Source organism: Cavia porcellus, unplaced genomic scaffold (assembly GCF_034190915.1).
Source record: "Cavia porcellus strain 051 isolate PalLab524CR breed Dunkin Hartley unplaced genomic scaffold, mCavPor4.1 scaffold_32, whole genome shotgun sequence".
In the NCBI taxonomy this organism is placed as follows: Eukaryota; Metazoa; Chordata; class Mammalia; order Rodentia; family Caviidae; genus Cavia; species Cavia porcellus.
The window spans coordinates 44,805,965-44,828,576 of NW_026947515.1; the positions used below are offsets into that span (position 1 = coordinate 44,805,965).

Genomic DNA, 22,612 nt, shown 5'->3' on the forward strand with positions numbered 1-22,612 from the left:
GCCCTGTCTGCAGTCGCTAAGGGGCAGGCAGGTCATGCCATGGCGTTGCCGGGTCTCTGAGGCACCGAGGCTGCTCTTTGCCATCATTCTCACAGACAGGAAAGGTAAAGGGTCACAGAAGACCTGACTCCTGCTCTGTTGCTCAGGAACTGACCGAGCTGCTGGGGGCGGCGCTGCACCCCTGTAATCCCAGCACTTCAGAAGGGAGGCAGAAGGATTGCCACAAGTTCAAGGCCAGCCTGGGCCACGTCATGAGTTCAAGGGCAGAACTATACGGTGAGGCCCCGTCTCAGAAAACAAACAAGAACTAACCAGATTGAAGCTGGGTACACCTGTAATCCCAGTACTCTGGGAGGCTGAAGCAGAAGGCCTGGAATTCTGAGCACAGCCCGGGAAACTTGTCTCAAAATAAAAATGTTTAAAAGGTCTGAGATCGTAGCTCGGTGTGAAGGCCCTGAGTACAGACTCAGTACTGGAGAAAAGTAAATAATGTGCTTAACTGTTCTGAATGCCTGTCTTTTTCCCTCCTGCCCTCCTTTCCTGTTCCTTTCTTTTCCTCTGCCTCATCCTTTTTTTTTTGAGGATGTAGATATTTTTATTTTTAAAATTTTTTCCAGTTAACATTTAAACGTGTTTTTACTTTATTAGCACGTGTGGCTAGAACTAATGTTTACATTCTCTGTGGGAGTACAGGTAATGATACGTATCTTTTTTTTTTTCTTTTTTTTGGTACCGGGGGTCAAACTCACGACCGCCTGCTTGCAAGGCAGGTGCTTATGCTGCTGAGCTAAATCCCCAGCCCCTAACATTATAGTCTTAAAGTACGTCCATTTCCCTATGAATGACAAGTTTATTCTTCTTTACGGCAAAGTAGCACTCCATGGTATATGAACACTCCATGTTCTTTACCTGCTCATCTGCTGATGGACAGCGTGGCTGCTTCCCAGGTTTAGCTACTATGAATTATTCTGCTGTAAACATCAGTGAGCATGTGTCTCTGTAATATCTTTAACTCTTGGAAGATACTCAGGGAAACAGCTGGATCAAATGAAATCCTCCACCTTTTCTTCCACACTGCTTTGTTTTCTGAGACAGGGTTTTCTCTGTAGCCTAGGCTGGCCCTGAGCTCCCGATGCTCCCAGGCATCGGGACATACACACCCTCCTGCCAGGTGCTGGGATTATGGGCCGCCATGCCACGCTTTGCTCGCTTTCCTGTTTCCTTTGCCTCCTTCCTTCTTTCCTTCCTTCCTTTCTCCCTTCCTTCTCTGCTCCCTTCCCTCTTTCCTTCCTCTTCTCACCCTTTCTCTCCCCACCCACCTGACAGGGTCTTGCCGTGGGGCTCGTTGTATTGCCCAGGCTGGCCTAGAACAACCCCTAGGTTCAAGCAATCCTCTTGCCTCAGCTTCCAGATTATCTAGGTCTACAGATGCACACTACAGCACCCAGCTCTTGAACCTCAGCTTTCTAATCTATAAAATAATGTTAATAGTATGAGATGAGCAGTGTTGATAAAAGAATTAAGTGAATTATAGTTGTGTCCCAAAGACCTCTCAGCTTGGTAAGTTTAAAGGCCCCCACTGCTTGTTTCCACTGGTCGAATCTTTTTTTTTTTATCAGTACCAGGGATTGAACTCACGACCGCCTGTTTGTGCCGCTGAGCTAAATCCCCAGCCCCTATTGGTCGAATCTTGTAAGACAGACGCAGCCCTAAGGGTCTTAAGCAAGGGGTCCCATGCAGGAAGTGGCCAGATGGGACCAAATGCCTTCCTGAGGGTTAGGGAGAGTTTTTTCTCGAGCAGATTAGTGCATCTCTCACCTGTCAGCAACTTGCTCATTAGCTGGGCAATAGGATGTGTGTCTGGATGGACAGACCAACAGAACACCACAGGCTGAAAAGACTTACCCTGGGAAAAAGCTGGACAGGTGTTAGGGCAGGTGTGGCCTCCCAGCCCTCTGTCAGGGCACTCGCCAGTGGATACGGCCTGACAGGCGCACGGAACTGGGTCAGGAAGCGAGGCCGCCTTGCCAGCTCTTGCCTCTGCTCTACCCCAGGCCCGTTCTCAATACCGCCCCTCCATGCTGGATGGGGATTTATTCCAGGTGCCCCACAGACACCAAAAGCTATGGATGCCTAAGACTATCCTATAAAACCCATAGTGTTTGTGTAGAATCTATACACTTCCTCCTCCTCTTTAATACATCTCTAGGCTACCTACATGCCTAGCATAATGTAAATGCTCTGTACACAGTTGTTTAGGGAATCATGATGAGAAAAGAGTCTGCATATTCAGGACAGATGCAATTTTTTTTCCTGGGTAATTTTGATCTGTGGTTGTTGAATCCATAGATGTGGAACTTGTGGATACGAAGGGCCAACAGTATTTTCATATTTCTCTCTAAGAAGTTTCTACGAGGGATGAGCTTTTATCAAAAAGACAGGCCTTACCTTTAGGGAACCTTCCTTCTGAGTGCAGGGCCCTGGAGCGAGAAAGGAAAAGACAGGTAAGATTGCCCGCCATGTGTTACCAAGGCAGCCTGCAGGATCCCGGTGCCTCCACACAGGTGCCCTGGTGTCCTTTTTCACACGTCACCTTCTAGATTTCCTGGATTCCACACTTCCGGCTACAGCTGAAGGGATCCGGTTGGGCACCTCAGCCAAGGATGGCTAAACCCCAGGCTGCTCTGTGGTCTATGAAGTGACTCTGCAAGCTTTGCCTGTGAGATTTGAAGGCAACTAACTTAGACTCTTCAAAGTTTTTCTCTGTGATGTATCACAGGAGAATGGTTTTTTGTTTTTGTTTTTGTCTTTGTCCTTTTTATCGGTACCGGGGATCGAACTCACGACTGCCTGCTTGCAGGGCAGGCACTTATGCCGCTGAGCTAAATCCCCAGCCCCACAGGAGAATGTTTTAAAGTATTCATTGATATTTCCCTTCTCCTTTCTGACCTCACCAACTCCCACCTTTAAGGGCCATTCTGTGATCACTGCCTTAGCAGGAGGATGACATAAGCCCAACAGCAATGATCTCCAAATTTCTTCCCCACTTTTTTATTTTAAAAGCTAGGAGAAAGACTAGGATAGGCAGCTTCTTTATCCAACACACAGACTAGGGTGGTGGTGGAAGAAATTGAAAGAGTTGATCAACTTTTAGAATTGTCTCTCTGGTAGATTCAAGAAATAGAACAACCTGAGAAAGGTCTCTGGGATCTTGAGATGGAGATGACTTGTCCTGCACTCTGGGGAGTGTGGGGGGCAGGAGGTCCACAGGGAGAGGGGAGCACTGAGGCCTGCATCTGGGACTTGCACTCATAGCCCTGACAGCCATGAGGACGCTCACTGAGCGAGGCCAGGAGGGAGCCCTGCGATGGGGCAGAGGCGCCTCCTGTGGCAGGGAAGACAGGAAGGGGCTGAGAGGTAGCCAGAAAGCCAGAGTAGGGAGGGCCAGCCAGTGCTGGGCAGCCAAAGCGGCAGTTTAGCGGGTGTCAGGCAAAGCCAGATGCCACAGAAAGGCCAAGATGGGTGAGAACTAAATTAAGTCTGGTGATTTTAGCAGGCAGGAGTGTCTGTACAGAAATTTAGAAGATGGTGTACATGACCGTAGATTGTTTTTGTATGAAGTGCAGGGGCCCCATTAGTGTAGAGAGCCTGTGGTACTCCAAGCTCTTGAGGAAAATGGCCTGAGGCAGCTCTGCTTACAGAAAGTGGCTCCCCGGGGTTCTCTACTGGAATGGAGTCTTTGCTGATTCACCACTGTGGTGGAGACGGACCAGGGATGGAGCAAGCTAAGGGAACTTGTGCCATGGGAAGCCTGTTATGGGGATTCGGGTTTGTGTGCAGGATACCTGCTTGTACCCCCCTCTGGTACAGTGTGAATACTTGGTTAAATCAGAAGTCACAAGTTTAGCTTGTTGTCCATGCCTGTCCTGAGAGCCTAAGGCCTCAAAGCAACCATGTGATTAGAAAGATTACTTCTGGGCTGCCTCACTCTTCCGTGGATCTTCACAGAAACACTGCAAGCTATAAATTACAAAATCACAAAACACTAGCCAGGGGTGCTGGTCCTTGCCTGCAGTCCCAGCACTCAGGAGGCTGAGCCAGCCTGAACCACACAGAAAGACCCTGGCTCAAAAAAAAAAAAAAAAAATCACAAAAGATTGGCTGTAGCAGGCTGAGGATTTAGCTCAGCAGCTCAACACTTGCTTGGTAAATGTGAGGTCCTGAGTGCAACCCCCAGTACCAAAAAAACAAACAAACAAAAAAAGATTGACTGTAGCTGAGGCGTGTGCCTTTCCTGAATCTGGATGACCCTAATGTATCATGCAGCAGATCTCTATAAATGTGACCTGAGGCTGGTCAGGAAGTGACCTGTCTTTACTGAACTAGAGAGCAGTCTGATTTCCTCTCGTTGCACAGTCAAGCACTCAGGGAGAGGAATCTGAAAAAGAGTACATACCTCGGTAATGATGTCTGCATCTACAAAACCCAGCTCTTTAGGAGACAAGCATTTCCACTGAGACTCATGAGAGATTTCTCATGGAGATCACGTGGTGGCTTGTAGTAAGCGACACAGCCACCAACAGCTGTCTGACAGCTCAGCGGTAGGTTTCGTAGGCCTCAGATACCCAGGGGGGAGATGCTTCGGCAACTTGACCCTTAAGCAAATGGACAAACCCTCTCCCACGTCCTTCACCCGGAGAATCGTACCTCACGGCTGCATGCAGAGCAATATGATTGCTGTGACCGCTGACTCCCCCCGCGTCGAAAGTCACCACCTGTGGAGAGAGACAGGGTTTTTCACTCTCGCTGTCTGCTGGTTCCACTTTAAAGTAGCTGCCGCCATTCCCTTGGGCATGGAAGGAGAGCCGAGCCCTGCAACTTCTCAGATGCTGAGGACGTCTGCACTGACTCCTGAGCGGGTCAATGGTGTGTAGTTACTGGCCTGGCTGATTTTAACTTCAAGATGGTTTCCATGGATTTGCTGTTCACTCTTACTCCTGGCCAGGGGAGCACAGTCTAACTCAGTCATGAAGGAAACTTGGTCCAGAATATCTTTGTTGCTTATCTGTTTGGCTATTTATTAGCATGTTTAATATCCCTACCTGGCTGCAATGTGAACTTTGTTGAGGTAGGTGTTGTCTGATTTATTTGGACTCTTTTCCTTGTGCTGTACCACAGGCACAAAAGTTTTATAAGTCAATTAGCACCGTGTCCCGGAGTCGAGCTCACGGAAAAACGTGTATCCGAGACTGCCTTGCTTCCATTTGCACAGATATCTCATCCGTGTACTATCTACAAATTCAGTCTAGGATTCCACATTTTATTTTGGAAGATGGATTAAAAAAATCAAGACTATTTGCATAATGACAATAAAAACATACCTTTTATAATAAAGAAATATAAAGTAAACAAAGACATAGGAAAAAGAATAAGAGGTTTATTATTTTAGGAGATGATAGACTTCCCCAAGGAAAGCAGATGATTCATCATGGATGAAGGACTCAGGACAGAGACTGGAACAGGCTGGGAAGGGATTCACTCTTGGTCTTTCTAGTTAAAACTGGAAGGCTGATCGTGGCAAGATGCTAAAATTTGAGAATTATTCTTTGGGAACACCATCAAGAGTGAGTACCGACTCAGATGAATCTCAAGATGTTTTTCGAATAACAGAGAAGAGTTCTGCAGGGGGTGGCTACATTCCTTAAAATTCAGAAGCTTGGGCTGGGAGTTTCACGCCATTAATGAAATATTTCCCCGGAATCAAGGACTCTGAAGGAAGGTTTTCCCAGGGCTGGTCTTGATTAAGAGCGACCCTACTGTTAGAAATATGTGCTCCCGGGGCTGGGGATTTAGCTCAGCGGCATAAGCGCCTGCCTTGCAAGCGGGCAGTCGTGAGTTCAATCCCCTGTACCGATAAAAAGGAAAAAGACCAAAAAGAAATACGTGCTCCCATCTCTCCCAACTACCTGTAGATTTCTTAACTGTTACCCTGAGAATCTCAATCCTTCAGTGTCAGTAAGGGCTCTGGTGTAAGATTTCTTTGTAGACTGAATAATTATCCCCCAAACATGTCTTTACCCCTGGAACCTCTGCATGTTACCTCACATGGCAAAAGGGACGTGGCAAATGGATTAAATTAAGGATTTTGAGATGGGGATATTATTCTCCATTAGCTGGTGGAGCCAAATGTATTTGAGGGAAGAGGGACACAGGGGTGTCAGCCAGAGAAGCCAGACACATGACAACAGAAGCAGACACTGGCATGACATGCTTTGAAGATGGAGGAGGGCTCATGAGTCAAGAAATACAGCGATCACGAAAAGCTGAAAGTGGTAAGTAAATAAATTTTTCCTCTAGCCCCTTCAGAAAAAACAGCCTTGCCAACACCTGGGCTTTGGCTCAGTGAAACTGACTTTTGGATTTCTGACCTCCAGAAAGTAAAAAAATAAATCTATTGTTCTAAGCCACTAAATTTGTAGTAACTTGTTGCAACAATCACAGGAATCTAATAAACAGGAAAAGTAATGGGAGGGGGGCCTTTGAGACATAGCAAAGGCATTTATTGAGTGGTTGAGGTCGGTCCGTTCCTGCTCACGCCAGGGCCCCCACCCATCTCTTTCTTTCTTTCATCCTTCTCTCCCTCTCCCTTCCGTCCTTTCCCTTCTTCCTTCCATGAGGGGACGGAACCCAGGGCATCCAGCATGCCACCGTAGGCAAGTACATTACCACTGAGCTACAGTCCCAGCCCAACCGGCACCCATTTAGTTTAATTTTTAAGGGACAATCTTCCTCTTCAGCAATTCACAGCTCCAAGTCTTCCTCCAGTGATCTCTTTCTAAAGTCTGATGTGTAAATACAAAGGCATATCTGTTGCAGTGTGTTCATTTTGCAGTGTGATAGTCCCACCTGGGCTTAATCTTGTCCCCTTTCCTCCTCTTGGACTGTAGGCCAACCCACCTACGGTCACCTCCTGCCCTTCCAAAGACTGTCAGCAGGAGTAGTGATACCTATCCTAGTGTGTTATCTTCAGCGGAACTTTCTCCCACTCATTATCCCACTTCTTTCTCTGAATGATCCTATGAGGTAGGATCTACAACTTCTCTAAACTATAGTCTATGAAAGTTGGGCATGAGGGTACACACCTCTAATCCCAGCATTTTGGGAGACTGAGGCAGGAGAATCACAAGTTCCGGTCCAGCCTGGGCAACTTCGAGACATAGTGAGACCCTGTCTCAGAGTAAAAATATAAGATAGTGTTGGGGATATATTTCAGTTCAAAGGCCCTGGGTTCAGTTTCCAGTATGTACTGGAAAAAGGGAACAAAATAACCAAAAAAAAGAAGAAGAACAGAGAGAGAGACAGACAGACAGACAGAAGGAGACACAACAGTAGGAGACCAGTTTGGCACTTTGGTTCGTAACACATTGCTTCTTATCTGAGGATGATTTTTCTTGCAGATACTTGACAATCTCTGGAAATACTTTTAATATGACAACTGTGGAGAGGGCTGGCTACTTGCATGTAGTGGTAGAGGTCAGGGATGCAGCTAAATATTGTACAATGCATAGCACAGTCCCCATATCAAGGAAGAGAAGGAGAGGGAGAGAAACGAGAACTGGTCCTGGGGAAGCCACTATGACGAGAAAAGAAGGTGACAGGGAGACTTGAGGCTGGCCCTGGAAAGCAGCAGGTAGCCTGCAGAGCCCTGAGCTGCCCTGACTGTGGGAGAATGGGCAGGACGGGTAAAGGGACCAAGGCCAGCCCCCATCAGCAGCATCTAACGGCTAAACTCATGGATCCAATCTTACTGCTTTCCTGCTCAGATCTTCGGGGATGGGAAAGCAGGATGTGTGAGCTTGCAAACTTAAAAACTATCTTTCCACCCAGGACAAGGATAAAAGTAAAAAAAACAAGATGGAAAAAGAGGCCAGCAGGGTCAGGCCCTTAGGGCCCATCCTCACCTCAGCCTTGATGTGACCCAGAGTGAACAGTGAGGTGTACCCTTTTGTCTGTGTGAACTAAGTTTCCGTTGTATTTTTTTTTTTTTAACTTTTTATCGGTACTGAGGATTGAACTCATGACCACCTGCTTGCAAGGCAGGTGCTTATGCCGCTAAGCTAAATCCCTAGTCCTGTTTCTGTTGTATTTTTACCATTAGGAAACAGTTTGATTAATATACCAGTTGAAATCCTCTCTCAAGAAGGGTCTAATAAATCAGTTTAGTCAATGAGTTCATCATTGTTAAAATCAGGATTCATTTGGGGGGGGGGATTCATCTTGTAATGATTAACCAAAATTTAAAGCTAAAGAAAAGGATTTTAAATAGTATTAATGCAGGATGGGTTACGATTATTGTTGTTGTTGTTATTTTGATTTAGACAGTAAGCCTTCTTAGCAGCTTTAAACTCAACCACAGGCTAAGTTGAGTCCTGCTAAATACTAGTAGAGCTGACCTGAGCGTTGCTAACCCTGTCCATCTTTGCAAGTAAATATGGATGTGTGCTATTGCTATAATTGAGAATGAAATTTTATTTGTAATGTAGGTCTGCATTTACCCTTATGTTTTTATTTATTTATTTTTGGTGCCGGGGCTTGCCCTCATGACCTTGTGCTTGCTGGGCAGGCACTTAGGCCACTGAGCTAAATCCCCAGCCCCTACCCTTACGTTTTTAGGAGTGAGAAACTGAGGTTCAAAATCCTGGCTTTGGGGCCAAGGAATGGTTCAGTGGTAGAGCCCATGCTTAATATGTATAAAGTCTGGGGTACAACCCATGGCACCCCAAAATTTTTTTCATACAATCCCAGCTTCATAACTTGCCTATTTTGGGTAAGTTGGGCTCTGGGAACCTGTTTCCTTCAAAGAGAAAATAATGCTGTACAAGTGAAAATGCGAGGTAAAAGTGAAACTCTGTACAAATGAGAGTCATGGCAGAGGGTCCTGCAGGACAGAGGTGAGGGAGGGAAGGCATAGTTTGGAAAACAAAATTCTGCCTGTATCTGAGCATTGATGATTCAATTAGTCTCAGAAAAGATCTTAATGGTAAATAAAAGGCATATTTCCACTGAATGTGGTGTGGCACGCTTGTAATTCCAGCATTCTGGGAGTTTGAGGCAGGAGGATCGCAAGTTCTAGCCCAGCCTGGATGATTTAGGGAGATCCTGTTTCAAAATAAAGACCATAAAAGAATTGCGGATGTACCTCAGTGCATAGGCCCTGGGTTCAATTCCCAATGCTAGCAGGAAAAAAAGGTGTGTTTGCTTCTCAGTAAGTTTAGGAGAGAACACTGGAGGTCTGGGACCTTCCTATCGAGTGGCTCTTGAGCAGGACTGGATGTGGGAGACCAGTAGTGGGAAAAGCAGAAACCAATCAATGTCATGGGATGGGACCCGGGGGACCCGGGCTGTCCCCTGAGGTGTGTGTCCCCTTACCAGATTGATGCGGTTGACCTCTATGTGCTGGAGGAGGACGCTGGCCACATGCTCTGTGTCCCACTGCACTCCTGGGTCATCTGGGAAGTCCCTGCACACAAGAAGCACAATTTGAACACCTTTTTTTATCAGGTACCTTTCTCTACGCTCCAATAGTATGTTTCCAGTTTTGTGATGGTTTTATTTAGGGATGGCATTTCCCTACCTTTTTAGGCACTCAGATTTCAATTAAAGAGATAAGATTGAGAAACATGAAACAAGTAGAAATCAATGCACAATTTATTATTCAATGTCTTTGTCCCCATAGCACTGAGAATGGAACCTAGGGCCTTTGCACTGAGTTATAAACCCAGTTTTTAAAAATTACCTGGGTAGGATTCAAACTTGGGGTGTTCCTGCCTCAGCCTCGTGAGTGTTGGGATGACAGGTGTGTGGCACAACATCTGGCATCTTTTAGCACACATGAATGAGAAGCAGGCCAAGAAAGGGAAAGCTAAGCCTACTGATCGTCAGTTCTGAGTGATAGAAGATGAACCCTGCAGGGAGGGAAGCTCACTTCTCCTTAGGGAACTGTAATCTGCTATTGAAGACAGCTCACTGGGGCACGGTGCAAAGGAACAGGCAGCGCTCTGCACCTTTCTCTTGGTGACTCCATTCCCTGACAGGAGGGAGGAAGCATCTCTCTGTGTCTCTATCTTTGTCTGTCTCTCTCTTCCCTTTCCCCATTTCTTTGTGATACTGGGGACTGAACCCAGAGACTTCACATTAAGCCACATCTCCGGCCCCTTTCGTATTTTGTATTTTGAGACAAGGTCTCACTAAGCTGCCCAGGCTAGGCTTGAACTTAGGATCCTCCTGCCCTGCCCCAAAGTATTGAGATTATAGGCATATGTGACCACATCTAGCTTTTCTTTTAATAGTACTGGGGATTGAACTCAAGGCCTTTGCACTGAGCTACATCCTCAATCCTGTTTTTTTCTTTTTCCTACATGAATTGACCTTTTTTGGTGCTGGGAATCGACCTTGCACTTGGCAGGCAGGCACTATGCCACTGAGCTATTTTCCCGCCCCAACAGATTTTATGTCATTGTATTTTATTTAGTTTTGAGATAGTCTCACAAAGTCACTCAATTTCTCAGCCTGGGCTTGAATTTTCAGCCTCCCAAGTAGCTAGGATTATAGGTTTCTTAGTTACTTTTCTTACTGCTGAGATGATATATCTGACACCCAAAGTTAAAGGAGGAAAGTGTGGAGGATCACTAGGATGGATCTCCTTGAGTAAAGTGCAATTACATCTACTTTAGCTAAACCCGGCCCTATCTCCATGTCCTGATATGTACAGAGGTTGCAAAGCTGTTACCTTCTCCCTTCAGTTGGCTCTAAGCAATGTAAACAGGGCTGGCTGAGGTGCTGATGCGTAATCTTTGAAGCCAGATGGATGACAGTCCTGTTTCCTTGACTCAGTGTCGCCCTCTAAATGGTTGGGTACAGCGGGATGGCACAGCCAGTGCTCCAAGACTGTCAACTGGGTTCTAGCCTGGAGATAAGAGGCTATGACTTCCCTGGGCAGAGAAGTTTGCACACCAGAAGTTGAAGTATCAGCCTCCTAAATATTAAATGCTATCTCCGTTGCTACGCATATTGGTCTTTTTGCATGTCCTGCTCTCTACATATTGCAGAGGTGCTCTCTGGCCTCCTAGCTAACCCAGCTCACAGTACTCACAAAATTCCTGCCATTCCCAGAGTCACTCATTCTTTATTTTAATCATTATCATTATTTTTTGGTGCTGGGGATCGAACTCATGACCTCGTGCTTGCCAGGCAGGTGCTTACGCCACTGAGCTAAATCCCAGGCCCATAGTCACTCACTTCTTCACGAATTAATAAACCCAGGTTAGGCCCTGGGTTGTGGCCTATGTCCTGTGAACCCTCGTCTGAACCAGACTCAGGACCTCTTGGCTGCATTTACCTGTAAATATGTCTTAATTATTCTTGCCATGGGTTACACCGGAGGTGGTAGATTGGAATTAACTCATTAGGATTCCAATAACATTTCCATGAGATTACAAATATAAACTTCCTGGACCGCAGAGAGGATGGGAAAAGGGCCTCTTTTTATATTTAGCTCACAATTTGTAGAGGTTTCGATCCATTATCAGCTGGCTCCAAGCAGGTTGGCTTGCCTTGGAGAGCATCAAAGAGGAGAAATATTTCATAGCAGGCAGAAGACAGCAAAAGCAAGCAAGCAAGGGACTTTAGCAGCTTTTCTCTGCCCCTTTTATACTCTGTTCAGGCTATGGGGACTATAATGTGCTAAATTGATCCATGAACTGATTTAGTAATCACACACTCTTAATCCCAGCATTGCACCATGAATCAGTCACACACACCCAACGCAGCACCTCTGAAAAGGCGCCACCTATGGCCACATGAGGCTTTGGTGGTGGTGGGGACATATAAACACAAGCCATAACAACAGGCCTGTGCCAACACACCTGGCTATTATTTGACATTTTTTTTTTTTTTTTTTTTTAATCGGTAGCAGGGATTGAGCTCACGACTGCCTCTTGCAAGGCAGGTGCTTATGCCGCTGAGCTAAATCCCCAGCCCCTGCCCTTACCTTTATATTTTATTGACTGTTTTATTTTTTTACTGTGCAAAAGATTTTTAGTTTTATGTAGTTTTGCTTGTTCATTTTTGCTTTTGTTGTCTGTGCTTTTGGAATTGTGTTCATAAAATTATTGCCATGACCCATACCGAAGAGTTTTCTTCTAAGATTTTACAGATTTAGGTTTAATGTTTGAGTAATCAACCTGGAGGTTGTAATCATTTTCTTCCTCTCCTGCTTCATTCTTCCTTTGCTGAGGATTGAACTTGGGACCGTGCACACACTAGGTAAGTGGTCTACCACTGAGCTACATCACCAGCCCTGTAAACAATTTCTGAGTGAGTTTAATTAAAGACTTTCATAGATTAGAATTTGTAGGCAAGGCTAGAGCTCTTGGATAGTAAGTAGTACCAGGATGGTCAAAAGTAGGCCTCTATTACTTTTCCAGAGTTAGTAAAGCTCATATATATATATATATATATATATATATATATATATATTTTTTTTTTTTTTTTTTTTTTTTTTTTTTGTCTTTTTGAGACAAGTTTCACTGTGCAGTTCAGGCTGGCCTTGAACTCACTTTGTAGCCCAGCCTGGCTTCCAACTCTCATCGGCGATCCTCCTGCCTCAGCCTCCCAAGTGCTGGGATTACAGGCATGTGCCACAGCCATGCCTGGCCAACTTTCCAATATTTACTGATGATCTATTGACATTTCAGTATTTTTCCATTACTTTGTACTTCACAGTTAGAATACTAATTGGTACATAGAAGAAATTCATGACGTATTGTTTTCCCCTTGTTATTTTATAATATTTTCCTCATGATTTCTCTCTGGTCCCAAGAGTGGGAGATATGATCTATCCTTATGGAGGATAATGTTGATTCATTTTAGATTAGTGTCATTTGGTAGCTGCTGATTTAGAACCCTAAAAATGGGCTGAACATATATGGATGTTCCCACCAAAATTTCTGGTACGACATTTCTCCAAGTCTATCAGTACAGGAACCCTGACCAACATTCCCTGACCAACCCTGACGTGACCAACATTCCCAGAAAACTAAAGACACTGAAGGAAAATAGAGCTTTCTGTTCAGTACTACTGGGACCCTCCTGTCATGCAGAACGCCCGTCTCTGGCTTCCTATCATTCCTCCCAGCACTTCCTTCTACTTCTGTCTCTATTTTCTACTCTATCTCTGTTTTCCAGGGCTCACCTTCAGTCCTACCAACCCCATAAAGCTTTCTGCAAGAGTCTTAGGGCAAGTGAAAGTTTAGAGGGCCCAACCCCCTTTCCCGCCCTCCTTTCTGACATCAAGGATGAGTTCGAGGTCCCCAGGTCACTCTCAGTTTCTGTAATTCACACAGCACTCATTAAAAACTGTTCTATGCATGGTGACAGTTTATCCCGGAGACATGATGCAGGTTAAAACTAGCCAGCATGTCGGTGCACATCTGTAACTCCAGATACTCAGGGGACACAGGAAAATCACAAGGTCAAGGCCAGACCGGGCAACTTAATGAGACACTATCTCAAAACAAAAATTTTTTAAAAAGTGGGGTTTGGGGAGGTAGCTCAGTGATAGTTTGCTAGCATGCAGGAGGTTCAATCTCTAATAAATGAAGACAGAGAGAAAGAAATGAGAGACTGTCAGGTGTGACACAAATCACCGAGCCACAGATAAAGCTGAGACCTCTCTTCGGGCAAGGCCAATCTGTATTACGCATCTTCCCTGTGTTTGACCTTGACTGAACTCTACCAACTCTGGCCTGAGACTGCTCCACTTAGCACCTAATACTCTGTTGTTTCTATTGTTCTCTGATACTTTGGGCTCTCCTTACCTAAAGTCAAAATACAAGAGAATAAACTTGTTTCTCATGTGGTGTTTGGTACAATTTGAGTCAAAGAGCAGTTTATTTGAATGACTAACAATAAGTAATTCTGCTTCTATCATGTGCAAGGCACTTTATTAGAGGCCTTAATAAGTACTAATTGGTGGTGGAAGTGGCCTCTACCTGACTGAAACAAAAGCACAGATACCAGCCTCTGATAGTGTATGAGCGCTAGGTTGGGAATACAGTAACTTTATACAACAGATTAGGAGCAAAAAGTATATGAACCAAGCTAGGTGTAGTGGTGCATGCCTGTAATCCCAGCACTTGGAAGGCTGAGGCAGGAGGATCACCATGAGTTTGAGGCCTATCTGGGGCACAGTGAGTTTAAAGTCATCTCAGACTACGTAGCAAGAGCCTGTCTCCAAAAACACATGTATGAACTGGGCAGGGGGTGCAAAGCATCCTAGTGGTACTTTCTACTCTCAACATAAGAGAACAAATATTAAGGGGCTTGGGATTTAGTTCAGTGACAAAGTGCCTGCCTGGCAAGCACAAGGTCCTGAGGTTGATTCCCGGTACCCTTCCCTCCCCCCACAAAAAAAAACAAAGAAAATAAAATGTTATATTTTACGAAATATAAAACTAGAAATTTTCAAGTAGATTGATAGAAAAAAATGACCAACTACCTGAGCTCTCCCAAAGTTCAACCCTCATCGGTGTGCACCCTAAGTCTGAGTAACAGCCGTTGCACTGTTTCTGTCTTCTTTAATAGAGTAATAATTCTGTTTGAAAATGATGTTGGCACAACATACACAGGACTGTTGTGAGCCAACCTTTGGACCCCTTCGTAGGGATGAACTTCACCTATTTGTTGGCAGGTACTCTCCCTTGCCCTTCTTTTCTTTCTTTTTTTTTTTTGGTCTTTTTGAGACAGGGTCCTGCTATGCAGTTCAAGCTGGCCTGGAGCTCACTTTGTACCCAGATTGGTCTTGAACTCACAACAATCCTCCTGCCTCAGCCTCCGGAGTGCTGGGGTTACAGGCGTGAGCTAGGGCTCATCAGGGCCAATCTTTCTAATTCACAGGTAATATACCTTTTAAAAGACTCCATATGATCAGTTATTTAGATTGTTCCTGATTATTATCGTAGTAAGGCTCTAATGAGCACCCTACATGTATATAATTTTTACATGAACCTCTCAATATTTTCTTGTGATAGCCGGGTGTAGTAGTGCACGTCTGTAGTCCCAGCACTCAGGAGGTTGAGACAGGAGGATCTCAGCAAACTCAAGGCCACCTGGGGGTACATAGTGAGTTAAAGACCAGCCCAGACCTCATAATGAGACCCTGTCTTAAAAAAGACAGAGAAAAACTTCTTTGTGATCAAATTATAGAAGCATAATGTGTGAATCAAAGGTGACATAAGGAGAAACTGTATAGACACTCTAATTTTTTGATTACTTTTTATTGTACAGGGAATTGAGCTGCCTCCCAGACCGTTTTACTCTTCTGAGACCAGGTTTCACCAAGTTGCTCAGGCTGGTCTCGAACCTGCTATCCTCCTGCCTCAGCCTCCCAGGGTGCTGGAATTACAGGATGCACCATCACATTCTGTTTAGATCTCTTTTGTAAGACACTGTTATGCAGGGTGGATGAAAGTGTGTTAGCTTGCAAGGGAGTGTTTTAATAAGGGGGAGAGATTTATGTATTTCATTGGCTGAAAGTCACAGTTAATGAAAACAATTTAATCACATCTGTTTCTTGTAAGGGGCTTTTACAACTACTTTCAATTCAATTACATTTTGTTTTACTGTGTAGGAAGATCTCATAGAAGACAGTTACATGTGGAGACAGTTACATATATGGGAATAGAACAGAATACACGTGTGAAAAGACTAAAATTTTGGTGTGATGGCACATGCCTGTAATCTCAGCACTCTGGGAAGCTGAGACAGGAAGATCATAAATTTAAGCCTCGCCCGGGCAACTTAAAGTCTGAAAATAAAAATAAAAAGGGGTTGTAGATGTAGCTGAGTGTGAAGGCCCTGGGTTCAATGCCTAGTATTAAAAAAAAAAAAAAAAAAAGGAGAGACCACCACTTGACCTTTTAATTCTTTTTTGTATCAGAAATCAAACTCATGACCTGCGCCACTGAGCTGCATCCCTGGCCCTACCACCTTGTCTTTAATGAAGCCCTCACCTGGGGCATCAGGTGTATCACTCATATCCTCTCTGAAGTACTGTACAAGGCAAACATCATAGAGAAGTGAAGGTTTACACATAAAGACTCTCGCTGTAAGGCTGGGGATGTACCTGGTGGCAGAGCTGTCCGCTTAGCAAGCATAAGGCCTCTGGCCACATGCACTCGTTGGCTCAGTGGAGGTCAAGATGCTGATAAACATTAGATTCGGTGCTTGAAAGAACTGGGGAAGCTCTTCAAGCAGATAAGGTGTATCTGACTGGGTATGCAGAGATTCTGGCACCCCCTTTACTTGGTAGTAGGGGTGAATTTTGACCCAGACACAATTACACGTAGGAACATATATCTGAGAATTTTGTGCCTTTGCCCTGTTGCACAGTTGGTTCCGAGAGACTAATTTCTGTAGAATTAAATTTGATTAGTTTTTTTTTTTTTTTGTCTTTTTCATTTTTATCGGTACCGGGGATTGAACTCACGACTGCCTGCTTGCAAGGCAGGTGCTTATGCCATTGAGCTAAATCCCCAGCCCCTGATTAGTTTTTTTTTAATCAGCTAGCCTTAGTCTGAAATTATTCTGATTCATGTACGCTGTACAGTTAGCGGAGACTAATTCATTAAGGTCAGGACAATTCTTTTTTTTAAATTTAATTTAATTTTTTCTTTTTTTGTCTTTTTGAGACAGGTTTTCACCACACAGTTCAGGCTGGCCTTGAACTTAACAGTGGATCCTCCTGCCTCAGCTTCCCGGGTGCTGGAATTACTGGCATGCACCAGCACAACTGGCAGGGTCAGAACAATTCTAAATAGCTATTTCTTTTTTTTTTTTTTTTTTTTAATTTAAAGAAAAGGAAACGAAAAAAAAAATACATGGAGATTAAAGAAAAAAAGGGTAGAAAAATAATACTAAATTACAGACAAACAAACGGTAAGAAATTGCCAGTTGATAAGTTACAAATTGTCTTCTTCGAAATGGCTGTTTAGGTTATAGAATTAAAGTATTTAGAATGACATTCAAAAAAGTGACCCTACAAACCATTCTGCTCTATGGCCGAACAAAAGCTCCGTAATATGATTATCAGTCCCACCTATTTGTTTTACATCTCTAAGAGGATAAGGTTAATCATATCAAAACAGAACAGAACATTTAAAAAAAAAAATAAAAAACAATTTAAAGAAACACAGATTTCAAAGCAAGTCCACCGGAGATCTACCTTATCCAACTGTCTCTAGCCTCTTACAAATAGTTGTCCCTAACTTCACCCACTTTCTATACTTATTGCATATTATAGAACTAATCAAATCATTACAGGATGATGGAGTCTCTTTAGGTCCTCAAGTTCCAAATTAGGGAAGACAATACCAACTACCATCGCATCTCTCATTCTCTTTGTGATAGCCGTCCCCATCTCTGCATATGCTGAAGTTGAGCTGAAGAAACCAGTCCAGAGTCATTTTAATCAGCAAGCAATAGGTTGCTAGAATTTATATTATAATGCTACAAAATAAGCCTCGGGTTTTTCAGGTCTCTTCCTCAGAGTATTTGTTCCTATCCTCTCTGTATTATAGGGAAAACCAAGTCATAACAAGACAGCGAAACAATTTCCTAGATAAACATGCAATGGATAAGACTTACAAAACTATAATATAAATGATCTTCCGTAGCTACTATGTTTTCTCTTGTTATTTTCAATAGATTTGTCGACAACACTGGCTTATTATAGTTAAATATACTATCACCTATTTTTATAAAAACTTATCTTTGACTGCATTGTAGTATTTGAGAGCTGTTACTGATTCATACCAGTATGGATATCCTTTACATCCTGTCATGCTCAGAGTAGTTTCCTCTACTTTTAGGGTTGATTCTAACACGCATACGGATTTCAAATAGGATCAGTCAAGGCCAACCAATAGTCTTATGATTCAGATACAATTAAGATCAGTCATAGTAAGACAATGTAAGTAATACAGGATTTCAGCTTAAGTCAATAGGAAAGTAAGGATGGTTACCATGGTATAACCTGCTATTTTTGGTTCTAGAGGTCTGTGTCCTCAAATCTGATATGAGTGGACAGACCAGAACAAATTTAATTCAATCTAAATATGGCACTAGGACTACTGTGTCTTTTAAATCGTTATACACCATTAGCAATGACCTCTGCTTTTTTTTTTTTTTTTTTTTTTAAATATAGTTTCAGAGCTGTCTCTACCAAAGACTAGCTTACCATCTCTGCCTCATGTCTGCTACTCCACTTTTCTGCTATAATTTGTCCACCTTATTCCCTCATTCCATGGTCTGCCCCGTACACTGAGGCCTCTCTGCCACTGTAGCTGTAATCCTGATATCTCTTCCTCTCTTTCTCTGTAATGTCCTTCAGCGCTCTCTGTAGGGTTGGATTGGTGGCCACGAACTCCCACAGTTCCTCCTTGTCTTGAAAGTATCTTATTTCTTCATTAATTTTTAGAGAGAGTTTTGATGGATATATGAACTTAGGTTGCATATTTTTTTCCTTCAGGACTTGGAATATTTCTCCCCACTCCCTTCTTGACTTAAGAGTTTGTGTTGATAAGTCTGCCGTTATTTTGATAGATTTCCCGTTATAGGTAACCTGCATCTTTTCTCTGGCTGCTTTTAGTATTCTGTTTTTTTGGTGGATTTCTGGGATCTCGATTATTATATGCCTAGGCGTAGATCTGTTTTGGTTGTAGGTAGCTGGCGTTCTGTATGCTTCTTTTATCTGGATATCATTTCTTTTTGCTATACATGGGAAATTTTGCTTTAATATCTCTGTGAATATTTTTTGTATTTCATTTTTGGATGTTCCTGCTTCCTCACTCACATTCTTTATTCTTAGGTTATGCATCTTTTTATCATCTTCCAGTTTTAGAATTGCTTCTTTCTGGTTCCTTGTTATTTTTAAGAGGCTTTTTCTTTCACGTTCATAAGCCCTAAATCTCTCTTCAAGTTTCAGAAGGTTGTCTTTAGTTTCTGTCAAGGCATTTTGCCAATATTCAATGGAGTTTTTAATTTCCTGATTTTCTCTTTGGATCTGTTTCATGTATTCTAAGTTATGCTTAAATTCTTCAGATGCTTCTCTTTCTTTTCTGATTTCCTCAGTTCTTCCATCTGTGTTCTCTTGGGCAGGGCTTGTCATTTCTTTAATTAATCTCTTTATATCTTGCCTCACTTGGATCAGGAGTACATCTTTAAATTCCTCTATGAGATCATGTAAATACTTTTTAATTTCGGCTGATGCTGAGTCGAGCAATGGATGGTTACTGTGCTTGTTCTCTTCAGTGTTTAGTTCTCTTGGGTTTAATTTCTCCTGTTGAACAGCTGGAGATTTTTTTTTATTTTTATCTCTTGTCATGTTTCTGGTTTCTTTCAGACTGTCCTGGAGTTCTCTGGCCCTCTCCGAATTGCTTAGGGCCTTTCAGAAGCGTGCTGGCTTGAGTTTTTGCTGTCCTCCCCAATTTGCTGTTATCTGGGGTAGGCTGGGATGCAGGGGCGGTACAGTCTAGTCTCTAGCCTCTGTGTCAGTTAGTTCATAAATTAGGCTGTACTTTCTGGTTGTCACTGAGTTGTGACCATTCTGCATCCGCCCATTGGGCCCCAAGCAGAGGCCTGATCTAGCCCCAACAGCTCCTGCCAGTTCTCCCTGAATCAGAAGCAGCTGGGTAATGGCACAGGATTCTGCCCAGGTCCCAGCCGTTCTCTTCCAAACCTCTCTGTGATAGGAGCTCTAGAAAAGCAGATCTGCCCAAAACCAAGATGGCTCCCACTAAGTTCTCCGTGCGGAGCTGAAGCCAGCAAGCAATCAGACTCTGCCAGGACTCAAGATGTCTTCCACCAGCCCTCCCTACAGGGGGTCCTGGTGATGTCACCAAGCTGCGGTTTCAGCCGCCAGGCTAATATGTCTGCACCAGATTCTGTGTTATTGATTTCCCCGTGGTGGCGGGCCAGCTGTTCTCTGGCCAAACCCAGCCGCCGCGGGGTTTTCTATACTCACCAGAGTCCGGTGCAAGTCCCCGCTCCGGGACCGCCACACACCAAGCCGTCCACTTTTCCCCACCTCGCGGCTCAGCGCTGACTGGTCAGATTTCTGTGCACCGTTTAGATTCGAAACGCCAGAGCTCTGTACATCTGCTCTGGTGCAGCGGTGCAGAACTGGCTGCCGCCTGGAGTCTCGATCTGGGTCTCAGTTTCCGCAGTCCCCAAAAGCAACTCAGCTTTTCGTGTTGGGTCCACGAGTCTGTTCGTTGATTTAAGGGCGCGGGATTTGCAGCCTCCGGTCTCAGCACGACTTTAAATCCTCCAGCTGTACTGTCTTGGTTGATAAGAATCGCTATGGATTTGTCTGGTCCTCTCCATGCTGTCTTTTTTTTTTTTTTTTTTTTTTTTTTAGCTTTGAGTTTGAATTCTCTGGAGAGATTCTTCGCTCGATCCCCTAGCACGCCGCCATTTTTTCGAATCTAAATAGCTATTTCATAACTGTGGAAAGTAACTCACTTTTTTTTGGCACTGGGAATCAAGCTCAGGACCTTGTACTTGCCAGACAGGCTCTGTGCTACTGAGCTAAATCCCTGGCCCCTAACTCACTTTAAAAAACATGGTCTTGTGTATTTTGTGTGTAATAGATCAATTTAGTGAACAGACTTTTTCTTTTGGCAACGTGAATTGATTCCAAGTGACCAGGAAAGGGTTGAGTGCATACAAGCGAGAAGGGCTTTTCTGTTTTTATGTGTACATCTTGCTCCACAATTGTGCTACTTTATTATAGCGGTGGTTACATGATTACACATTTATCAAATACCACACTTGGCGGGTTTTGCAGGATGTAAATTGATATTTAAAAAATAAATGTGGCTTTCAAAACAGAAACCAAACAACAAAAGCGTCTGTGGCATAGCCCTCTCGATCCGACACAGGTAAGAACCAGGTAATGGATCTGCTCCCGCACGGGACAGGTTTTCTAAAGCAATTCCCTTTGCTTCTCGTTTTCTAGGTCCAGACCTGTGCATGACTAGAGGGCAGGGCAATAAAATTATTGAGCTCAGAGTTCCTAGAAACTTTCTTTAATTATTAGCAAAGTCCTTCCTGGGTAGCTTTTATAGTAATTTTAATGAAAGAAAATTGGGATTCCTCAGATGATGACCTGCTTGAGTAAGTTGATTAGATATAAAGATGAATAATTGTGCCTGGAACAGATGGAGATAAGGAACTGAAGCTAAGCTTTAGATCAGGTTTTGCTCAAGTAAAGCTAAGATGGGAACTCTGAAGAACTGCAGGACAGGGAGGATTACACACTGCAGGTCAAGCCCAAGGACCACCAGGGATTGCATGGGGTGGCTGTTGAATCCTGGATGTCTACTTTCCTTTTGGGAGAATTCCAGGAGATGGAGTTCATCTTACCCAGCCCGTTCAGCTCAGAAACAACACCACCAAGCTCTGAGCTGTCCGACAAGGCTGAATCTTGTACCTAGACCTTTTAGTTCATTTTTTATATTTATTTTTTGGTAGCGGGGATTGACCTCACAACCTTGCATTTGCCAAGCTGGCATTTATGCTGCTGAGCTAAACCCCCAGCCTAGACCTTTTAATTCAGAGGAGCTGTGTCTTTCCAGAATGAGATAGAACTTCCAAGGCGGTTCTTCTCAGAGGAAGCCTGAGGATTATTAAATATATTAAAAGGTGTATTGAAGATTGTTGGGGCTGGGTTTGCTCCCCAGCACCACACACACAAAAATACATGAACAAAACAGCAACAACAATAACAACACAAGCAATTTACAAGGCAACAAATACCAACTGCCAATACATGGTATATTATTTCTAGTTCTCAAAAGAATCAAGGCTTAAAGCAAGCTTAACGCAAGATATATGGAGAAGGGTCAGAGAAGGGACAGTCATATATTGCTGGTGACAGTTTAAGTTTCAATTGCTGGACAGAATTAAACTGCTGGTGAGAGTTGGCAAAAAGGTAATTAAGCGTGCTCTTTGAACCTGTACTTCTAGACATTTTTCCAAAGAAAGAAAGAAGCCTAAAGGTCAAAGTTGGTGCTGCAATCACAGCAGGAAGAGGACAGCAGTTCCGTTGTGTGGCCACCAGGGAGCAATTTTTCTAACTTCCCAATTGTGACTTAGGAAAAATGTTAAAGATAACAATGTGGAGGGTATGTTTAGAGTAAAAGCAAAGAAAACCTAGATACACCTGAAGAATGGGATATTGCTCTTATCTTCTCAGGAAGGAATGGGACTCACAGGAAAGAGCAATAGAAATACTCTTAAATTGAACTTCGAAAACAAAGTAAGTCTGTGAGAGAACTTCTGAATAAAGGGGTCTGGATGTATTCCCATTTCCACATGTCCTTGCCTCAGTTTCCCGCAATGAGAGCCCAGGACAATGACCAAATCTTGGTGTGTACTTTACTGGGGAATGCAGAGCTCAGGAAAAATAGGGGCAAGACAGAGAAGGAGGGAAGCAGGGGACGAGGAAGATACTGAGTTGGTTCTGATTATAGGCTGGGCGAGCAGAGGCTGT

The 22,612-nt window shown here is 43.8% G+C and overlaps 1 protein-coding gene across 2 annotated transcripts in view; it reads right to left on the reverse strand.

The window, feature by feature from the left end:
- Positions 1-22,612, reverse strand: part of Pigl (phosphatidylinositol glycan anchor biosynthesis class L) — a 78,658-nt gene that overhangs the window by 9,714 nt on the left and 46,332 nt on the right. For both annotated transcript variants that reach the window (XR_010045304.1, XM_003466307.5), the window contains exons 3-5: positions 9,430-9,520; positions 4,708-4,775; positions 2,449-2,480 (exon numbers count right to left, since the gene is read on the reverse strand). Coding sequence is in view for 1 of the 2 variants with exons in the window: in XM_003466307.5 (XP_003466355.2) it covers positions 2,449-2,480; positions 4,708-4,775; positions 9,430-9,520 (191 nt within the window). In the remaining variant the exon portion in view is untranslated. The remainder of the gene's footprint in view (positions 1-2,448; positions 2,481-4,707; positions 4,776-9,429; positions 9,521-22,612) is intronic.